The sequence below is a fragment of the Rhodotorula paludigena genome (assembly GCF_050403205.1).
Source record: "Rhodotorula paludigena JCM10292 DNA, Rt_paludigena_JCM10292v1_ctg1, whole genome shotgun sequence".
NCBI lineage: Eukaryota > Fungi > Basidiomycota > Microbotryomycetes > Sporidiobolales > Sporidiobolaceae > Rhodotorula > Rhodotorula paludigena.
In genome coordinates, this window is record NW_027481457.1 from 256810 (window position 1) to 272913 (window position 16104).

At 64.4% G+C, this 16104-nt stretch overlaps 5 protein-coding genes across 5 annotated transcripts; 3 read left to right on the forward strand and 2 right to left on the reverse strand.

Moving 5' to 3' along the window:
• Positions 1-192: 192 nt before the first annotated feature.
• Positions 193-3213, forward strand: JCM10292_001966 (uncharacterized protein; the record flags this gene model as incomplete). Its single annotated transcript, XM_076645387.1, has 9 exons — positions 193-452; positions 556-648; positions 709-777; positions 837-1027; positions 1087-1669; positions 1730-1902; positions 1962-2305; positions 2364-2512; positions 2574-3213. The coding sequence occupies 9 exons, from the start codon at positions 193-195 to the stop codon at positions 3211-3213; spliced, it is 2502 nt and encodes an 833-aa protein (XP_076508914.1).
• Positions 3214-3551: 338 nt separating this feature from the next.
• SEC63 (protein-transporting protein SEC63) lies at positions 3552-6152 on the reverse strand (the record flags this gene model as incomplete). The annotated part of the gene is made up of 10 exons (XM_076645388.1): positions 3552-3995; positions 4067-4290; positions 4350-4697; positions 4772-5123; positions 5182-5353; positions 5410-5496; positions 5556-5608; positions 5666-5780; positions 5840-6015; positions 6120-6152. 10 exons carry the CDS (start codon positions 6150-6152, stop codon positions 3552-3554), a joined length of 2004 nt encoding a protein of 667 aa, XP_076508915.1.
• A 665-nt stretch (positions 6153-6817) lies between these two features.
• Positions 6818-9311, reverse strand: JCM10292_001968 (WD40 repeat domain-containing protein; the record flags this gene model as incomplete). Its single annotated transcript, XM_076645389.1, has 6 exons — positions 6818-7264; positions 7361-7484; positions 7549-7892; positions 7954-8514; positions 8611-8704; positions 8773-9311. 6 exons carry the CDS (start codon positions 9309-9311, stop codon positions 6818-6820), a joined length of 2109 nt encoding a protein of 702 aa, XP_076508916.1.
• A 310-nt stretch (positions 9312-9621) lies between these two features.
• Positions 9622-11576, forward strand: JCM10292_001969 (uncharacterized protein; the record flags this gene model as incomplete). Its single annotated transcript, XM_076645390.1, has 2 exons — positions 9622-9715; positions 9997-11576. The coding sequence occupies 2 exons, from the start codon at positions 9622-9624 to the stop codon at positions 11574-11576; spliced, it is 1674 nt and encodes a 557-aa protein (XP_076508917.1).
• Positions 11577-13266: 1690 nt separating this feature from the next.
• On the forward strand, positions 13267-15729 carry JCM10292_001970 (carboxylesterase/lipase family protein; the record flags this gene model as incomplete). Its single annotated transcript, XM_076645391.1, has 14 exons — positions 13267-13482; positions 13543-13697; positions 13753-13809; positions 13869-13962; positions 14020-14198; positions 14253-14395; positions 14458-14535; positions 14602-14742; positions 14817-14876; positions 14931-15063; positions 15119-15275; positions 15339-15468; positions 15531-15664; positions 15724-15729. 14 exons carry the CDS (start codon positions 13267-13269, stop codon positions 15727-15729), a joined length of 1683 nt encoding a protein of 560 aa, XP_076508918.1.
• Between the last annotated feature and the right edge of the window lie 375 nt (positions 15730-16104).

Sequence of the window (16104 nt, forward strand, 5' to 3'; positions counted from 1 at the left end):
GGCAAAGAAGCGGAGCGCACCGCTTCCCGTCGTCACCACAGCTCGTCGCCGCTCCTCGTGCTCGATCTGCCGCGCATTCTACGCTCCACCAGCGCACGAGCGTATACGCACTCTGCTGGGCTGCACACCCACCGCGAACGGAGCGCCGAGGGCTTCGCTTCGCCGAGAAGGCCGATCGAACCGGGGGAGACCATGCCACCGGCGGGGCTGTACCGCCCGCCAGAGGACGACTGCGGGTACGAGCAAGGCGCTCACGATGACGCCCGTGCTGGACCCTCGACCCTGCCCGCTCAGGCGGACGAGGGCGGCGCCGAAGATGGCGATGAGGCGGACGAGTACGGCCGCGGGACCGGCACGGGCACGGGCAGGAAAGGGTCGCAGAGCAAGCGCGGGCACGCAGGGGACAAGGTCGGCAAGGACGGCAACCCTAAGAAGAAGCGCAAGCAGCTCGTGTGCGTCTTGCTCGCTCTCGCATCCTCCCCGCTTGCTCTCGGCGATGGGTTGGCGTCCCGCCCTCTCGCTCTGCGAATGCTGACGCTCGTCGAACGCCTACAGAGCATGCGACTCGTGCCGTCTGAGGCGCGTCAAGTGCGACAAGGCAGAGATGGCCGGCGGAGCCTGCACGGAATGTTCCAGGAAGAGCATTACGTGCGTCTCTTCCGCTCTCGCCTCCCTCTTTGAGCATGCTGACCTCTCGAATCATTATAGATGCACCGACACATACGTCAAGAACAAGCCCAAGGTTGTTCGGGGCGGAAAGCTCATTGCACAGGCCAAGTGCGCCTGCAGCCAGTCATTCTCCCCGCCTATCCTGCTGACCTGATCCTCCCGCACAGGCTTCTCTACGGCGACAACGCGACACCGGGACCGTCCGGCAGTACGGCGGCCGTCACGCCAGGCGACCATGATGGCGAGTCTTCTGACGAGGTACGGAGAGCATCGCTCTCTGCGCCGCCGATCGACCACTCGCCTCGCCGTCCCGATCCTCGTCAGTACAGCTCGTACCTTCCTCAAGACTTGAGCGAACGTGAGGTAAAGTATCAAGCGATCAGTAGCCGCGCGAAACTCACGCTTTTCGTCGAGCAGACCTCGTCCGCCATTTCTTCGACGTCTTCCAGCCACAATGCCCGCTCGTCGACACGCCGCAGTTCATTCGCGCATGGGAGGCCGCAGGTCGGGTCGTCGAGAACCTGAGCCCGGCGAACGAGGTTCTCGCGCTCGTCATCCAGGCGTGGGCAGCGCGCCTGACGGACCACCCGCACGTCGTTGGCCAGGGCGCGCCATCGCTGCAGGATCTGCGAGGGGGCGAAGGGCGGGATTTCACGGCGGTAGGGAATCGGAGGGACGAGTTTGCGCGCCAGGCGCTGCAGCGCGCGCTCGACGCCGTCGACCGGCGAGGCGCGCTGCGCCTCGCCTCGGCAGCGGGGTGCGCCGCTCTGACGCTGCTCGAGTTCCTCGTCGACTGGAGCGATGCCGACCGCCGCTCGACCTGCGGACGGTACCTCCTCTTGGCGGCGAGCGAGCATCTGCGGAATCTACAGCTCGACCTGTGCGACGACCCGAGCGAGCCTCTCGTGCGCCCGGAACAGGTCTCGAACGGGACACTGTTGTGGGTGTTGTACACGCGCGACGCAATCGCAGCCATGTTCAGCGGGCGATTCTGCTCTCTGTGCGTTGCTTCTTTCCGTCCTCGCTCTCTTGCTAGGCGCTGACTCACTCAGTACGGCAGCACCGACGATGATCTCTCGACCTTCTCTGCTCTTCTCACCGGCTCTCTGACTGCCGACGTGCTCGTGTACATCTCGTCAGACGACCCGAACCTCCTCTCGGGCCTCGCTGTCGCCGCCATCTTCCGCTATTGCAACGCCATCATCCGCGATACCGTCACTCGCCTCACAGGACGTAGGGCGACTCGAGACTCGCCATCTCTGGGAAGAAGACTGACAGACCCGCTCTCGCAGCGCTCGCCCGCCGAAACCGCTTGACCGAGCAGACCATGCGCGAGATCTGGTCGCAAGTCGACGAGAGCGCCCGCTACGCTCTCATCTTCCGTTCTTCTGTCCAGCGCGCAAGCTTCAGCGCCAACTCTCCCAACACGGACGTCTGGTTCCGCGACCTCATCGCGATGCGGTCGCAGCACACGCTGGGCATCCACCGCTCGCTTGCGGCGAGGCTGCGCGACGAGGAGCACAAGGCTGCGACGCAGTCCGAGGGTGACCCTGAGTATCTCGACTTGCTCAGGAGGTTGAAGGCGCAGGCCGATGAGCGGCTATTCCGCGTTGCACAGGAGTACACGGCACTGCTGGTGCGCCTCGCGCAGGCTTTCCTCCACGGGTTCTCGCGCTGACGCACACATGCTCCAGCACGGTTACCGCGGCAGCCTCCTCTTCTCGGCAACGGTCACAGCCGAGCACAGCTCGTACTTCCTCGCCCAGCTCGTCGAGATGCCCGCTTGGGAGCAGGGAGGGCCGAGTGACTACCCTTGGGCGCGCAAGTTGGAGGAAGTGACGCAGTGCGTGCCGTTTGCTTCCTCTTCCTCGAAGCAGGCGTCTGACTCGGGCCTCGACCTGCAGCTGCATCGATGTCATGAAGATCGCTGGCTGGGCGTGGACGGGGTATGACGCGCACATTGAGGGTGCACGACAGTCGCTCGCACGTCAAGGATCGCAATTGCGTCCAGCGACAAACCCGCCGACTGCCCTTCTCCCGCCCATCTCGACCGCGTACCATCCGCCCATTGTCAGCACGCACTTCCCGCACAACAAATTCGTCGGTGTTGCGCATCAACCGCCGCAACCGCGGCCTTCCGGCTTGCCCGATCTTGCCCCTGTTGGAGGGGCAGGACTCACCGTCCCGCTCCCAATGCACGGACACCACCGACTCGCGCCCGGACCGCAAGGCGTGTACACGCCGATCAGCCCCGCCGCGCCGCTCACGCCGCAAAGCCTCCCCGGTCTCGCACCGCCGCTCAGCGCGTCGCAGACGCCGGCGACGTTCTTGCCCAGCCCACTGTCGTCGTCGAGCGAGCTGCGGCAGACGCTCGCCGGCCCGCAGCAGCAGTCGTATGCGCCCGACGGGGTAGCGCAGCCGCACCAGCAGCTGCCGGATGCGAGGCGGCATCTCCTCCCTGCCATCTCGGCGTACCGCGGCGGCGTGGCAGACGGTCACTCGCCCGCTTCGTCCGCCTCATCGACACACCCCAATGGACCCTAGCTTTATCACCCTGTCTCTCGCGTCTCCCGCACCGCTTTTCCTGTCCTCGTAGCGCAGTGCGCCTACCCTTCGCATGATAGCCTCGTCGCCGCTGCGCTCGCCGCCGTTGTGCTGTCCCTCCTTCCACCAGCAGCCCGGAGTTGCTTGTTGTAAACTTTCCCTGTCTGATCTCGCGCTCACGCGACGTCCGGCAACACAGACACATTCACGTGCGCAGTCGCTTTGTGAAGAGCGGGAGAGGAGATGCGAAAACAATGCAGAGTGCTTTGCAAGGAGAACCTGAACGACTACTAGACACTGCAGGGATGAAGCGCCCCTCTTCGCTCGGCGCCACCGCCTCAATCGCTGTCCGAATCCGAGTCGGAATCGCTGCTCTCCGACTCGGACTCGGTCTCACTCTCGTCGTCGTCGTCGTCCTCGTCGTCGTCGTCCCTCCGCTTGACCGGCTGCCCCTTCATGAGCGCCATCTGCCCCGCGAGCGAGTCCTCATCGGGCTCGGAGATGTCGTCCTCAAAGTCGCCGTCGGCGTCGCCGTCGTCGCCCCCGGCAGCGGTGGGCGCCTCGACCTTCATGCGCATGTCCTTCTGCGCGTCGCCGCCAACAAACGAGTCGCTCGTGACGTAGACCTGGAACGTGTACAGGCCCGGGCCGGGCGGCGCCTGGAACGTCATGCGCACGGTGCGCACCGCGTCCGAGCCCATGTCGGTGAAGCGGTGCGGCGCGACAAAGACGCGGTTCAGCTTGTGGTCGCCGACGTAGATGTACCATGCCGGCTTGCGGTTCTGCGGACGCGAGCAGGCACCGCGAGAGTCAGCGTGAGTCAGGGACCGGTCCGGCACAGGTCGAGACGAACCTTAGGGTAGTGCGGCGCGTGCGCGAGCGGAGTGGCCACGATGCCCTCCTCCGTGTTGCTGCGGCGGCCAATGAGCTCCTCGACCGACTTTTCGTCGCCCTGGATGTCGGTCGTCGTGTCTACGGGCGCCTGCGACGCGGCCGACTCGGCGCCGGGCGAGACGAGGCGCAGCTTGAGCGTAAAGGTGACGATCGCGCCCGGGGTGACGACCTTTTCGCCCGTCACTGCAGTCGCACTTCATCAGCACCGCCTCTGACCGAAAAGAGTGTACGAGAGAGCGCACCCTGGAACTTTGCGTCGACAAACTCGACGACGGGCCAGTTCTTGGCGACCTCGAGCGCGTCGCGCTTCTCCGCCTCGGGCATCCCATCCAGAAGCTTGCCCGCCTCTGCCTCGCCCAGGCGCACAAGCTGCTTGATGCTCGTCACGCCCTTGCGCTGCGCCTCGGCCGCGAGCGCGGGCTCGACGTGCGGGAGCTGCAAGAGCTGCGACGACGAGGGGTGCACGGCCTGGAGGAGGAACTGCTGGAGGTGGAGGATGGCGATGTAGGTCGAGAGCCAGTTGTGCGCGAGCGCGATCGACGCGAGGCCGGCGCAGAGCGGGAGCGCGAGCGACGCGGTGAGGTACTTCTCTGTGCGGAACAACAGCACGAACGTCAGCCGCTCGGCTTTCAAGCCGTTGGCTAACGGTGGAGCGCGCACGCACCCTTGAGAAGACTGGCGTCCTTGATCGGGAGGCGAAGCATGTATGCGGCGATGAGGACCCTCGCGCGCTTCTGGGCCGGGGACCAGGTCGAGTAGCCCTCCCAGCCCTGCTTGCCGTCGACGCCCTCGCGGACGGTCGAGACGAGGCGCGCATACTCGTCGACGGCGGCCTTGCCGAGCGACTTGCGGAGCTTGACGAGGTGCGGGTCGGTCGCGAATTCGTCGGACGAGGCGAGGATGTCGAGCAGCTGCGGGAACGTCGTCTCCTCCTTGAGGGCGTGGAAGTACTTGGACGCGGTCGAGTTGAGCACGCCGTCCTTGGTCAGCTTGCGCGTGCCGTACCACCAGCGGCCCTACGAAATTGTAAAGCGTGAGCGAGAGATGCGGAACCTGCGAGGGAGGGACACGCACGACGAGGACGGGGAGGAGTACGCCGAGGAGGATGGCGTAAGCACCGATGACGATGGGCGAATTCTTGCCCTCGACGATCCAGGCGGGGAGCGCAATGCCGGCCGAGAACTCCTGCTTGCCGTCGGGGTGGCCGTACAGCTCGTAGTTGCGGCGGCTGACTTCGTCGGTGAGGCTGAGGGTGCGAGCTATCAGTGGGGGCGTATAGTTCGACACAACAGCGACACGCACGCCTTGTATGCCTTGGTGAGCTCAACGAAGTGGTTGTCGGCCTCCTCCTTGGTCTGGCCTTCGGCGAGTTCGAGCTTGTCCGGGTGGCTGTGCACGGGCGGGGATCAGCTGTGACTCGTCACTTCAGTGACATTGGATGCACGCACAACTTGAGCGAGAGCCGGCGGTAGTGCTTCTTGATCTGCTTCTCCGTCGAGCCCTGTGTTCGAGACGAGATGAGCTGCGTCTTTTGCGTGGTACAGGGCACTGCACGCACGCTCGTGATTCCGAGGATGGCAAAGGGGTCAAACGCGGCGGCCTCGCCCTCGATCATGCGGGCGCGCTGCACGACGACGGCAAAGGCGACCCATCCTGCAGCGAGGAGGAAGTGCCTGGGCAAGCGCCGTGGTCAGCCAGGGAGTTGCGCCCGTGTGTGCGAGAGTGCACGCACCTGAACCCGACGCCGCCCTTTTGCAGGCCGGCTCTCCGGACCTCTGCGGCCTTGCGGTTCCACGCCGAGCAAGGTGCGCGGACACGCCCTGCGGCGCGCTCTTTGCCGCCCAGGAGGGTGGCGTAGGTGAAGGGGAGGAGGACGAGGAGGAGGACGGTCAGGAGGAAGAAGTAGCTCTGCGCGCACAGGCGGCGGGGGGCGAGGGTCAGCGTGCGACGAGGCGAGGCGAGACGACGACGCGGTGGAGTGGGGAGCACCGCGGCGGAGGAGACGCGCGCACCTGCCCGGTCGTGTCGTACGTGTAGCCCGCCATCCTGCGAGCTGCCTGTCCCGGCTGCGCTCGAGCAAACCACGCGGCGAGGGCGAGTGCAGCGCGTCGACGCACCTCCGACGCATCTCTCGACGCGACGACGACGGCCCCTTTCGCGCGAAGATGGCAGGAGGGTCAGAGAGAGTGTGGTACAGCGTCTCGACAGCGTGACTGCTCTGCTCCTTAGGCGCTCGCTCGCGCTGTCTCCCTTCCTCGTCGCTTCCTGCTCCTTGACATCCCCCCGGCTTCGCGTCATGCGTGCAGCGACGGCATTCTGGCCTACGTGAGCCTCGTCCGCATGCTTGGGGCGTCCCTTGCCGTGCTTCCTGCCCTCGCACTACGCTTGTCCCGCTCCTCGAGGACGGCAGGCAAGGCTACCGGGCTATTGCACCTCTCGCTTGATCCCCTAAGGCTGCCCGGACGCGAGCACACGTGCTGCGTGCTTGTACAGCTCACCGCTGAGTCCGATTACTATGCAACGCTCTCGTTCGCGTCTCTCCGTTCCCACGCGGTTTCACGCGCTCAAACCCTCATGCTGCCGACGCCCGTCAGAAGTGCAGAACAACTTGAAATTGGCAAGCAACAAACAGATCTTGTACACTGAAACAGGAACGAGACTTGACGAGACTGAACGAGGCCCTCCTGCGGCCACCGACGGGGACGGCGCCTCACCCACTCGCCTCGAGCTGCGCGCGCTCGACCTGGTCCTCGAGCGCCTCGCCCCTCCTGCCCGCCCACTCGTGGAGCGCAATACTCCCCCCGACGCTCCCGCGCGTCTCCTCCCACGCGGTGCTCATCATCTTTGGCTCGAACGGGTGCCACGACACGTCGCGCACGGTCGAGCCCGAGTAGCCCTTGCCGCGGCGCGGCGCGGCGCGCAGCGCGTACGACGACGGGTCGGCGTACGCGCCCGACTGCCGGTCGAGGAGCGGGTGCGTGTGCGAGCGGTCGAGGACCTGCACGACGGGCCCGTCGAGCGAGTAGATGTGGATGCGCCCGTCCGACGAGCCGCTGTAGACGTAGCGCTGGTTTGTCGTCGCTTGCGGCGAGAAGTGGCACCGGATGAGCGTGCGCAGGACGGAATGGCCGCGGTACGTCATGAGCGAGACGTCGTGCTGCGCAAAACCAGACAAGTGAGTGCCACTGATTCGAGGCAGAGCGATGCAAGGTGTTCGCTGAGCGCTCGCATAGCACAAGAACAGCGGACGCACCGGGTGCTTGACGAAGCGTGGCTTGGCGTAGTACGACGCGCGGTAGTCCCAGCCGTCGATCGAGAAGGACTTGCGGTCGAGGCGGAGGCGGTCAAAGTCGTTGTCACTCATCATCATGCGCAGGCTGTCGGTTCGAGCGCGTCAAGACCCGCGCGGCAGAGGAGCGAGAGAGGGAGAGGTCCACGCACTCCCACAGCTTCATCGCCTGGTCTTTCCCGTTCGACAGGATGTACCGCCCATCGCCCTTGGGCGAGACAAACGTGACGCCCTCTGTGTGCCCGACGCAGTACCCACTCGGCCGCTCACCCTGCAAACTCCTGCGGTCCCAGATCTTGACAAAGCAGTCGTCGCTCCCGCTCACGAGCAGGTTCGAGTCGCTCGCCGAGCCAAACGCGACCGCGTTGACGTCGTCGTGGTGCGCGTGCACGCGCAGGATCGTGCGCGAGGCTTCGACGTCGTAGACGTAGACTTGGCCGCCCGACGCGCCGGCGACGATCTCGCGCGCGTCGTGCGAGAAGCGGAGCGACCAGATCTGTAGAGGCGAGAGTCGATCAGGCAAAAAAATCCGCTTGACTTGACGCAAAGCCACTCACGTTGGACCCGCCGTAATAGCCCGATCCAGCACCAAAGTCGATCGTGTGCTGCTCGTGATCGTCCGTTTCCCACGACGACCCCTCGCCCGTGCGGACCATGTGCGCGCGGGGCGAGATGGACGAGTAGATGAGCCACTCGTTGTCGTCGCTCAGCTCGGCATCGGTGAGCGTCCAGCGGCAGTTGTTGGCCGAGCCCTGGACAATCTTTTGCACCTTGAGGCTCGACCGGTGCTGCCAGTCGTAGTACCGCGACGCCGACGACCGCGCGGTGTCTGTCACCGACTTGTCGCCCACCCGCGGAGGCGAGCTCGTGTCGTACATGTAGACTCGGAAGTCCTTGCACGCGGCGTAGAAGAAGCGCCCGTCGCTCGAGTACTGCCCCGAGTACACCGGCTCGGTGAACTGCGCGACCTCGACGCCCGCCGAGTTGGGGATCGTCATCTCGCCAAGCGTGTCCTTGAGCGGGCGGCGGAACCCGAGCTCGCGCGCGCGGAGGTAGTCGGCGACGTTGGACGTGTGCGACCAGTGCCGCCGCTTGGTCGTGTCGTACTTTCTCGGAGGCTGCAAAGACCCGAAGTACGTCAGCCATCAAGCTCGTCCGAGCAGTACACGACGGGCGCTTGTAAGAAAACAGGCAGCGCAGGGAAGGAGACGCACTGGACCAAATGCTCCTCCTCGCTCGAGGCGCATGCCCTGCTCCTGCGGGTCCTTGATGATAGGGTAGTACGACTTCTTGCTCCGGCGTGTTGGTCTGCGAAAGGCGACCGAGCAGGTGAGCGAGGAAGTGCTTCGCGAGAAGCGATTCGGCGTAAAACGCACCCCCACCAGTCGCCACCGTCGTCCTCGTCGTCCTCCTCTTCCATTTCCTCGTCCTGTCCCTCGCCCATCTCGTCGTCGTCGTCGTCCTGAAGCGACCGGGCAGACCCGCGCATGGAGCGGAGGAGCATGCCGCGGATCGCGCCGAGCGAGATGTTGCTCCCGCGCAGGTCGGCGGCGGTCAGCGGGCGTGCGTGGCCTTCGTCGTCGACGAGGAGGATGCTGCGCGTCTGCGGGTGGATCGCGATACGCAGGCGAGGCTCTCCTCCGGCCACCTCGTCGTCGTCCCCCTCCACCTCGACCTGAATGTCCTCCTCGTCGTCCTCGTCCGCTCCCGCTGCACCCCCGAGACCGCCCACCTCGTCCTCGTCGTCGTCCTCGTCCATCCACGTCTCGTCGTTGTCGTCTGCCTCGAAAGTAGGGTGGAAGTCCGAATCGTCCGAGTCGGTATCGAGGGCGGCGACACGCTCAAGATCGGCCATCTGGTCTGCGGTGAGCGACTCAGAGTCACTCTGTGAAGTGTAGGCGCCGGGTACAGCCATCCCGTGCGGCGAGGAGGAGGGGCAAGAGAGGGCAGAGCCGTGTGGAGGCGGTGTCAGCGGGTGGGGGCGGCCATCGACTCGCTCAGAGTGCAGCTCGAGACACAGTAGCGAGTGCAAGACGCTCTCGTACACTGACTGAGCTGCTCGTCCGAATTCTCTGTGCGAGTGCAGCCAGCAGTCGAAACTCCGAGAGCTGCGGATCGCTTCTTCGCCGCGTCCTCGCCCGGTAACCCCACGCTTGCACCTGCTGTTGCTACGAGCACTGCGAACGCACCTCTAGCGTGCCGACGAGTTGCTCCTCGCGAGTCCGATGAGCGCACTGGACGGCGACAGCGATCGCTCTCACTGGCCCTCGCTGCACCGCACCGATCCCGCCTTTCTAGCAGAGCCTGGCTCGTACGAAGGTCAGTTTAGCACCTTCCATACCGTTCGTAGTGTGTTCGCGTCCCCGCGATGCGCTGAGCGCGAATTGAACGGGCCGGACATCCTGCGCGAGATGAGCGTGGTCGATTCTGCGCGGGCCTACACGCGCGTGCAGGCGGGCCGGATGGGCGCTGCAGCTCTGCAGGAGCAATCTCTGTGGCTGCGAGCCGTCACACCTCCGCGCGAGGCTTGCTTCTGTCTCAACGCGCATGCCGTCCCGCTGTCTTCGTCCTCTCGCTGACCGCTCCCTGACCACCCGCAGACTTTCAGTACTCGTCCGCGCTCGACTCTTACCTCTACCCGAGTGGCGGCGCAGGGCCGTCGTCCCGCCCGTACACCCCAGCCCCTGGTTCCACCGCCTCCGCAGATCCCTTCTCTCCCCTACCGGCTTTCTCCTCTGTCCCTTACAGTGCGGGCATGTCCTCTTCGCACAACTCGTTCACCATGCTCCCGCCCGATCCGCCTGCCGAGCCGGCCCCTCTGTTCGACAGCACCGAGTCCGCCCTCTTCTCCTCGTTTCTCAACACGCTCGACGTCGACCCCAACTTCCTCTTCAACCCCGTTCTCCCGCCTGGCATGCCGAGCCCGCCAAGCTCGAGCTTCCTCCACGGGGGCGGCAGCAGCGAGACAGAGCGCGACTCGCTCGGTCGCGGAGTTGGCGGGATGGACCTCGGAGCGCGCGGCCGCCTGAGCCGGGGCGGGAGCCGCATGCCGAGCGGGAGCACGGGGCCGTCGACCGCGTACAGCACGCCGCGCCCTGCTGCTTCTTCGTCGTCGCTTGCCGCCGGCCCGCCGCCGCCGCCGCTCTCGCTTAGGCAGGCAAGCGACGATGAGCGCGACGCGGACGGCGACTGGGACGACGGGGAGGAGGTGGAGATGGCGTCGGCCAAGGGAGACGAAGATCACGATTTTGTCCCCGGTGCAAAGGCGCCGCCGAGGGGAACGAGGCGCAAGTCTCGCGCGGGCGGGGCAAGCGGGTCAGCAGCTGAACCGGGGCGGAGTGGCAAGAAGCCGCGGACGTCGCGCACGACCGTCGCGCCGATTCCGTACGCTTACGAAGGCATGGGGGACGGCGAGGACACAACCATGTCCTACGCCGAGGAGGCATCTAGCGCGACCGCTGCGCCGGAGGTGTCGGCGAGTGGCAGGCCGAAACGCTCGACTCGCGTGCCGCGACATCTCGCCGAGGACGACACGCCCGCGGCCTCGCCACCAGCTGCTCCTTCTCGCCGAGGCGCGTCCGCACGGCCGCCGCTGCACAAGATTGCGCCCGCGCCGCCCGCCGTCTCGCCCGTCGCGACCTCCCCCGCCGCCTCGACCTCGGCCACGCGCCAAGTATCTACCTCGCCCAAGCTCGTTCCACGCGGCGACTCGGGCTCGCCGCCGCCGTCGAGCCTCGGCGGCGCGAACAAGCCCGTGCCGCTGACGGAGTCGCAGAAGCGGAGCAACCACATCCTGTCGGAGCAGAAGCGGCGCAACGCGATCCGCTCGGGCTTCAAGGACCTCGTCGACCTGCTCGCCGCGGGCGAAGCCGCGAGCGGCATCGTCCTCGGCGGCGGGACGGGTGGCGGCGCGGCGGGCGGAGACGCAGCGGACGACGATGCCGGCCCAAGCGGCAAGAAGCGCAAGGGCGGCAAGAGCGGCGCTGCTGCGGCTGCGAGCTCGGCGCCGGCGGGCCGTGGGCGCGGGAGGAAGGGCGACGTCTCGGCCAACGCGAGCAAGAGCGTCGTGCTCGCCCAGGCGGCGAATTACATCCTCTGGCTCGAGCGCGGGAACCGCGCGCTCGAGACGGAGGTGAGTCGCGTCGAGGGCCTGCTGCGTGACGCGCGCGTGGCCGAGTGAACTGCGGGAGCGATTGGCGTGTGTTGGCATTGGCCTTGCTCTCTCTTTCCTTGTGTTATCTGGTTCCCTCGTGTCGTATCGGTTCTTGAACCCTGCCCATCTCGCCCGTTCCTCTCGCTCGCTCTGGACCCTCGCCCTCGTTGTCCCTTGTTTTTATAAGTCTGTGTCGTCTCTCTGCCGTTCTCTGGGTTGTTGTCCCCGCGTCCCTTCTGTGCAATCCGCAGCAGACTTCTTCGGACCCCTTTGCAAAGTGGCGCTCAGCTAGATCATACAAGCCATCCTCGACACTCGACCTTCGCCAAGAATCTTGATCGCCCTCCTCTTGCCTCGTCGTGCCGGACAAGCTCGTCCCGCAGCGATTCCCACTGGACAAAGAAGCGATCGACGAGAGGCCGGACGAGTTTTGCGGACAGTGAAAGGCGCCGCGTGCGTGCGAGGGACTCGATGTAGACGAGGGAGGGCGATGGGAGGGCGAGAATCTGGGTAGACGGGGAAATCCAGTCAGAGCCGCGCGCAAGCGTACGAATTCATGACAGGAAGCCGTACGCGAGGGAGAAAAGCTGCGCAAGTAATCGGCACGCAGCTTCCCGGTCCGTTGAGCAGCACGAGATCTGCGAAGACTCGTCGTCGACGGCCGCGCGGGAGGAGGTTCGGTGCGAGCGCGATGTGCCAGAGGCAGAAAGCGAGCGAGAAGAGTGTGGTGAAGGGCGAGGTGAGGTAGGGCTGGTGCACTTTTCGTGCGCGAGGAATGCGGAGGATGCGAAACTGGGAGCGTCGAAGAGCTGAGCAAGTGTACACCGCGCAGGGCACACGTCGCAACGCACCTCGCCGGTCCCGATCTGCTTCTCGAGCTCCAAAGCCTTTGTCTCGCTTAGCGAATCGCCCGACGAGACGATCCAGACTCGTCGTCGAAAGCGTTGCCAGTCAAGGTGGGCGACGAGGCGCATCATCTCGGCGGTGTGGCCGCCTGCACGGGGTGCACACGTCAGCTCAGCATTGCTGTAGCTAGACAGCGAAGGCATGCACGCACCAGAGCCGAGAAAGACAGCCAGCGACGCTTCATCAGTTGACGGTTTCGGTCGGCGCTCATGAGTGTGTGTCACCGTCTGCAGGACGCGCAAAGTGATGGCGCAGACCAGGAGCGTAGCTGCACCTAGCCACGGCAACGCCGACCTCAAATCAAGCCATGGAAGCATGGTCGGAAGCAGAGCCCCTGGGGAGGACACATGTGGGGGTGTCGAGGCTGAAGAGTTGCAGATCTGCGGTGAATGCAGGAGCTCGAAGTTGTCTGGCTGTATAGTCGTAGCGCTAAGCAGACCTTGAAGGCCCGGTTCGGAGCGACGGCACGAGGACGTGTGTTCGACGACTCAGCGGATCTTCCTCTCCTTCTCTACGGGGCGTTCTCCCGCTGACCTGCACGAATCCCTGCCGAGGCGCCCAGCGCACTGGCATAATTCGGCTTGCTTTGACGTCCGGTCATCACGGCCCGGAAGTTCCCCACTTCCCGGACGCAAGGGCACGTCTTCATCTTCCGTCGCCGCCGGCGCTTTCTCGGCGCGCTAAAGAAAGAGGCGGGCGAGGCGAGTGTAGAAGAACGCTCTGCGCGCTGCGGAGACGGCGGAGGGGCTCCCGTCTCCTCGCTGCTGCTTCGCCTCTTCCTCCCGCTGTACCCCCCACATCTTTTCCAGGCATGCTTGCAGCGCCGCTCTTCGCGCTCGTAGCGGCTACGCTTGCCGCTGGCTCTCCGGTCTACCCTGGTCTTTCAGCTTCGAAGCTTGTCGCCAGGCAGAACGGCGCGCCAACCGTCTCCATCTCAAACGGAACTCTCGTTGGCCGGTCCGAGCCAGGTTTCAAGCAAGAGTTCTTTCTCAACGTTCCATACGCTCAGGCACCGACTGGAGATCTCGTACGCTGCCTGTCCTCCTCGCCAATGCGTTCCGCGTCGACTGACTCCCCGTTTCTGCAGCGCCTGGCCAACCCTCAGCCCGTGAACAGCACTTGGACCGACAACTACGACGCCTCGAAATGGGGCAACGTGTGTCCCGGCACGGGCATCTCCTCGACGCCGAACATCACGCTCGGCCAGGACTACACTCTTGACGAGGACTGCCTCAACATCAAGTGGGTATTCCTTTCGCGCTCTTTTACAGCTCTGTCTTATTTCTTTGCCGCACAGCATCATTCGCCCGGCGGGCGTGACCGAGGGCGACAAGCTTCCTGTCCTTTTCTGGATGTACGTGAGGTCTCGCCCAGCGCCAGAGAGAATAATTCTGATTTCCCTTCTTCTTACAGCTACGGCGGCGGCTTTATTCAGGGCACCGCGAACGACCCGCGCTACAACGGTACCTATCTGGTCCAGCGGTCAGTCGAGAATGGCGAGCCCATCGTGAGTACTCTCCGTCCCTGCGCCGAGGACTATGGCTCATCTGCTTTCCGTCTTCAGATTTTTGCCTCGATCAACTACCGCCTCGGCGCATTTGGCTTCCCGGCTGGCGATGCCGCCGCTGAACAGGGAGTGCTCAACCTCGGGCTCAAGGACCAGCGGCTGTCGCTGCACTGGGTTCAGGAGAACATCGCTTCTTTCGGTGGCGATCCGAGCAAAGTCACCATCTGGGGTCAGAGGTGCGTCAATGGCCTGCTTCCGCCTGCTCTGTGGCTGACGCTCGAGTGACGTAGCGCGGGTGGCATGTCTGTGGCCTCTCAGCTTCTCGCTTACGGCGGCCGCAACGACGGCCTGTTCCGCGGCGCTGCCATCGACTCGGGCATCTTCGCCTACCAGAACAACACGCTCTCGTCGCAGCAGAACACGTGGTCTGGCCGTACGTGCAGCTTCTCCTGGCTTGTCCGACCCCGAGCTAACGTCGGCTTACTCTATCGGCAGTCCTGAATGCAACCGGCTGCACCGCCGGCAGTGACGAGCTGTCGTGCCTCCGTGCACTCCCATACGACACCTTCTTTGGTGGGTTGTGTCGCATCTATCTCTTCTTCGCTCGAAGTACTGACAGTCGTCCTTTCCTTCGTACAGGCGCCTTCGTCAACTCCAGCTACAGCGGCCAGCCCATTCCGGACGGCGACTTCTTGCTCGACGCGTCCGTCCAGGCTATCGCAGACGCCAAGGTCAACCCTGTGCCGATCCTTGTCGGCGCGACTCGCGATGAAGCTACTTGTGCGTGCATTGCCCGATGCATACCTGCGATGGCTGTGCGCGCCTTGTCTGATCAGGTTCTTGCTCCGAGGTAGCCGGTATTGGCGCACCCGTCGGGCTCAACAACGAGACGGCGCTCCGTGCCGCCGTCGTTCGTGCGTGCTTGTCCGATCCTTTCCCCAAAAGGCGCCGCTGACTTTGAATCGCAGGTGGCTTCCGCAATGTCGCGCGCACGAACGCGTCAATCGACCGCCTGCTCGAGCTGTACCCGAACGACAACGAGATCGGCTGTCCATTCGGCACGGGTGACGGCGTTGTCTCGACCGGTCTGCAAGACAAGCGGTGCGTGGTGTCGTTTCTTTGTGCTGTCAACGAATGCTTATCTCGCTCGCTGCAGCTCGAACGCCATGTGGACCGATACCATCAATGCGGGTTCCCGTTTCATGGCGCAGAAGCACGGCTACCTCGCCCCCGTCTGGTCTTGGCGTTTCTGGCAGGTCCCGCAGAACAACACGATCGATGCTGGCGCGGCGCACGCCAACGAACTCCCTTACGTGCGGTTTCTCTCCCTTTTCGCGCTCTGTCCGTGGCACCGAAGCTGACTTTGTGCCCCTCAGCTCTTCGGCGTGCTGAATCGCACCGTCCGCACACCGCTCGGCAACCGTCCCGGTGACCTCGACACCTCGAAACGCATGCAGAACTACTGGCTCAACTTTGTCAACCACTTGGACCCCAACGTCGGAGCGTGTGCGTGCCCCTTCCACTCGCAGTCCTCGTCGAGCGAAGTAGTAACGCCATCTTGATTATAGCCGAAGACGTTCACTGGCCGACGTACGACTCGGGAAGTGAGCAGATCATTTTCCAGAATAACAAGACTCGCATCGTCAAGGACGACGAGCGCGTTGAGCCTATGCGCTTCCAGATCCAGCTGGCGCTTGGTCAGGTGCGCTTCCTCTTCACTTCTGCCGTCACGTGGCCCGTGCTGATAGGAGATCGGTGCAGGCTTGAGGTGTGCCGGCTGGAGAACAACTTGCGGTAGTCGGTAGATTGCCGAGACGCTAGCATATGCGTCTTTGAGCGGAACAAAGACTGAAGGAGTATTTCACAATCCAAAAGACTCGCGAATGCGCTTGGAATGAAGAATGAGCTGTGTGAGCTGGCGATCGGCCTCAAGAACGACGCAACGAAGAGGACACGCATGGACCTTGGTCCCACCAGCGGACGCGCAGGATCTTGCGCCAGCCGGCCCTGCTTGAAGGACTGTTGGCAGTCAACGAGAAGCACTCGCATGGTGCAGAAGCGGCGGCAAGCGCTTCATCAGTGCTGTCGATGTTCGCGTGACATTGCAAAGTAGAAAACGTTGAGAGCTCGTACGAAAGCAAG